Source organism: Oncorhynchus mykiss, chromosome 7 (assembly GCF_057628025.1).
Source record: "Oncorhynchus mykiss isolate SJ-2025 chromosome 7, ASM5762802v1, whole genome shotgun sequence".
Taxonomy (NCBI): domain Eukaryota; kingdom Metazoa; phylum Chordata; class Actinopteri; order Salmoniformes; family Salmonidae; genus Oncorhynchus; species Oncorhynchus mykiss.
This window is the reverse complement of record NC_143028.1, coordinates 34,919,881-34,923,465: the sequence shown is the minus strand read 5'-3', so window position 1 is coordinate 34,923,465 and position 3,585 is coordinate 34,919,881. Positions and strand designations below refer to the sequence as shown.

Below are 3,585 nucleotides of genomic sequence, written 5' to 3'. Positions count from 1 at the left end.
ATGTGCAAGGCCCTAGGTGTCAAGTAGAGACAGCGGTCGCAATGTAAAAGCTTGTGTCAGGATATGTTTACCTGTCTAAACCTAACAAGTGGAAAGATAAATGTCCTAACACCACTCATCCATCCCAAGTTGCTTTACTGTAATGTTCGATTGGTATGAAAAATAACCAAGACTATGTAAATGTACCATCCAGGCATAACTCTGACGATCAAAATATAGGTTGTGTTTTTGAGTTGTGAGTCAATTATGACTGAAGTGCGATGGAGAGCTGATCTCCTGTTTCAGGAGACTGAGCTGAGAGATGATGTTATAGAGGGATGTCTTGTTTACGGTCACACACAAACAGAGCCAGAGGATGGAAACTAAGCAGACTTGTATTTAATTCTTTCAGATTACAAGGAGATGGCATCTTAAATCAGACCACCCTGTTGAATACACCTGTCTGAATGCTCTTCGGGAACAAGGAGACCGTGGCAGGATCATCAGGCTGGTTGTGGCGTCGCCCCAGTCCCATCTCACTGAGGAACAGAGGAGTCCCCCGAGAAACGCACAGTGATGGAGGTGCCACTGGTGAACTTTGAGAACATGGATGATATCGGCATCAACATGGGCGACCCCAGTGAGTCGGGGTACCCCACTTCACCCACCTCAGAGGCGGTGCCTGATCAAAACCTAGTCACCAATCGTGTGACGTCACAAACTTCGGCACAGCACCGTGGGCACCAGATCAGGCCTGAGGGGTTTTCTCCCTCTACACCACCTACACTGACTGCTAAAGGACAATCTAGATGCAACAGTCTGCTGTCCAACTTCAAACTCCTGATGAACAGTGAGGGTTCGCCGATTGACAGCATCTTCAATCAGCTGGTTCAGGAGTGCCGTGACAACGAAGAAGACCTGTTTGGTGAGACGCTGGAAGTGAAGGACGGGAATCAGAAAGTGGTCATCAATATTTCAGGCATGATGTTCGAGACACAACTAAAAACACTATCACAGTTTCCAGACACCCTGCTAGGAGACCCCGCAAAAAGGATGTACTACTTCGACCCCATGAAGAACGAGTACTTTTTCGACAGGAATCGTCCAAGCTTCGATGGGATCTTGTACTTCTATCAGTCTGGGGGCAAAATTCGAAGACCGGTCAACGTCCCCTTAGAGATTTTTGCAAAAGAGATTGTCTTCTACAAATTAGGAAAAGAAGCTATGGAACAGTTCCGTGAAATTGAGGGGTTCATAACAGAACCTGAGCCGCTGTTGCCCACCAACGAGGTCCATAAGCAGTTTTGGCTCCTTTTTGAGTATCCAGAGAGTTCCAGTGCAGCTCGGTCAGTGGCCCTGGTGTCTGTCTTTGTCATTGTCATCTCCATCTTCATTTTCTGCCTGGAAACTCTTCCAGAGTTCCGTGATGACGTAGACTTTATCACCACCTTTTCCCTGGGTCTCAATGGAACTCAGGAAGGACCTGCTTCAGTACAAAACAACTTGTTTGCCTATTTCACAGACCCCTTTTTCATTGTGGAAACTATCTGCATAGTTTGGTTCTGCTTTGAGCTTGGTGTACGCTTTGTGGTCTGCCCGAGCAAAAGTGACTTCTTCCACAACATTATGAACACCATTGACATTGTCTCTATAATCCCCTATTTTGTAACCATGGTGACAGAGCTGTGGACCACGCCAGATACAGACATCAACTCCAGCCAGAACATGTCACTGGCCATCTTACGCATCATCCGTCTAGTGCGAGTCTTCCGAATCTTCAAGCTCTCGCGGCACTCCAAGGGGCTTCAGATCCTGGGCCAAACCCTGAAAGCTAGTATGAGGGAGCTGGGTCTGCTGATCTTCTTCCTCTTTATTGGAGTCATACTCTTCTCCAGTGCCATCTACTTTGCTGAGGTGGACGAGCCCCAAACACAGTTTGTCAGTATCCCTGACGGGTTCTGGTGGGCTGTGGTGACAATGACCACTGTGGGATACGGGGACATGTGTCCTACTACTCTGGGGGGCAAAATGGTGGGGACTCTTTGCGCCATTGCCGGCGTGTTGACCATCGCCTTACCCGTCCCTGTTATCGTCTCCAACTTTAACTATTTCTACCACCGGGAGACAGAGCAAGCAGAGAAACAAGTGATTGATGATGCGACAGAGGCTGCTCAGAAAGTATCTGACGCAAACAGATATGAGTATGGTAGTGCAACCTCTCCTAGCATGAGCAAAATCAATGGTAGAGTGCAGGATGACAGGAATGACATGTAATCTGTTGATCATTGAAGTTATTATAACCAAGGGCATGACAAACTAAGAAATCAAACATATCTAAATACTAAAATGCACTGATTTAATTTTTGTTTCTGTATTTTATATTCCATTCATAGCAGCGTTTGTGCACATGGTATAGTATTCATCTCTCACAATATTCAAAATAAGAAGCTAATATTAGTTATCAGCCTGACTGATCTGCATGTGGATGTGTCAAAATGCAATTAAGATTATATATAAACAGTCACAGCAAAAAACATTTACAGTTTGAACTGGACAGATCTTGAGTATATGTGGCATTATAAGCTTACAAATCCTGCAGTTGTATTTGGCGTGGCATGATGATACCTTAGCATCAGGCAATTGTGTTCATTAAATTGTTTTCATGAAAAATATAAATTACACGGTGAACTACATTTCATTTTCAAAGACATGAGCAAGAAAAACACCCTTTGTGTCATGTACTGTCATGTTGTCTTGTCTCTGTCCTTTCCCTTCACCCTGTCTCCCTCTGCTGGTCGTGTTAGGTTACCTTTTCTCCCCCGCTTTCCCCCAGCTGTCCCTTGTCTCCTCTAACTACCCATTCACCCCGTTCCCCACCTGTTCCCTTTTTCCCTCTGATTAGGTCCCTATATCTCTCTCTGTTTCTGCTCCTGTCCTTGTCGGATTCTTGTTTGTTTGTGTCATTCATGCCTGAACCAGACTGCCGTCATGTTTGCTGTAACCTTGTCCTGTCCTGTCGGAATCTGCCGGTCCATCTGAGCCTACCTATGTTTGGTAATTAAAGAAGCTCTGTTTAAGTTGATTCGCTTTTGGGTCCTCATTCACGCACCGTAACAGAAGAATCCGACCAAGAATGGACCCAGCGACTTCGGATCCTCTCCACTCAGCCGTCGAGATCCAGGGAGCGATGCTAGGCAGACACAAGCAGGAATTGTCTGCTGCTCGACATGCCGTTGAGACCCTGGCCACCCAAGTCTCCAACCTCACAGAACAGGTTCACCATCTCCGCCTCGATCCACCGGCCACTTCCAGGGCTTTCGAATCTCCGGAGCCCAGAATCAATAACCCGCCGTGTTACTCTGGGGAGCCCACTGAATGCCGCTCGTTCCTCACCCAGTGTGATATTGTGTTTTCTCTCCAGCCCAACACTTACTCCAGGAGCACTGCTCGTGTCGCCTACGTCATATCTCTCCTTATTGGACGGGCTCGTGAGTGGGGCACGGCAATCTGGGAGGCAAGGGCTGAGTGTACTAACCAGTATCAAGACTTTAAGGAGGAGATGATACGGGTTTTTGATCGATCTGTTTTTGGGGAGGAGGCTTCCAG

At 46.8% G+C, this 3,585-nt stretch overlaps 1 protein-coding gene across 1 annotated transcript; it reads left to right on the top strand.

The window, feature by feature from the left end:
- The first annotated feature begins 467 nt into the window (after positions 1-467).
- Positions 468-2,343, top strand: LOC110527755 (potassium voltage-gated channel subfamily A member 10-like). The gene has a single exon (XM_021609252.3). It carries the CDS (start codon positions 556-558, stop codon positions 2,251-2,253), a length of 1,698 nt encoding a protein of 565 aa, XP_021464927.2. The 5' UTR covers positions 468-555; the 3' UTR covers positions 2,254-2,343.
- The last annotated feature ends 1,242 nt before the right edge of the window (positions 2,344-3,585 follow it).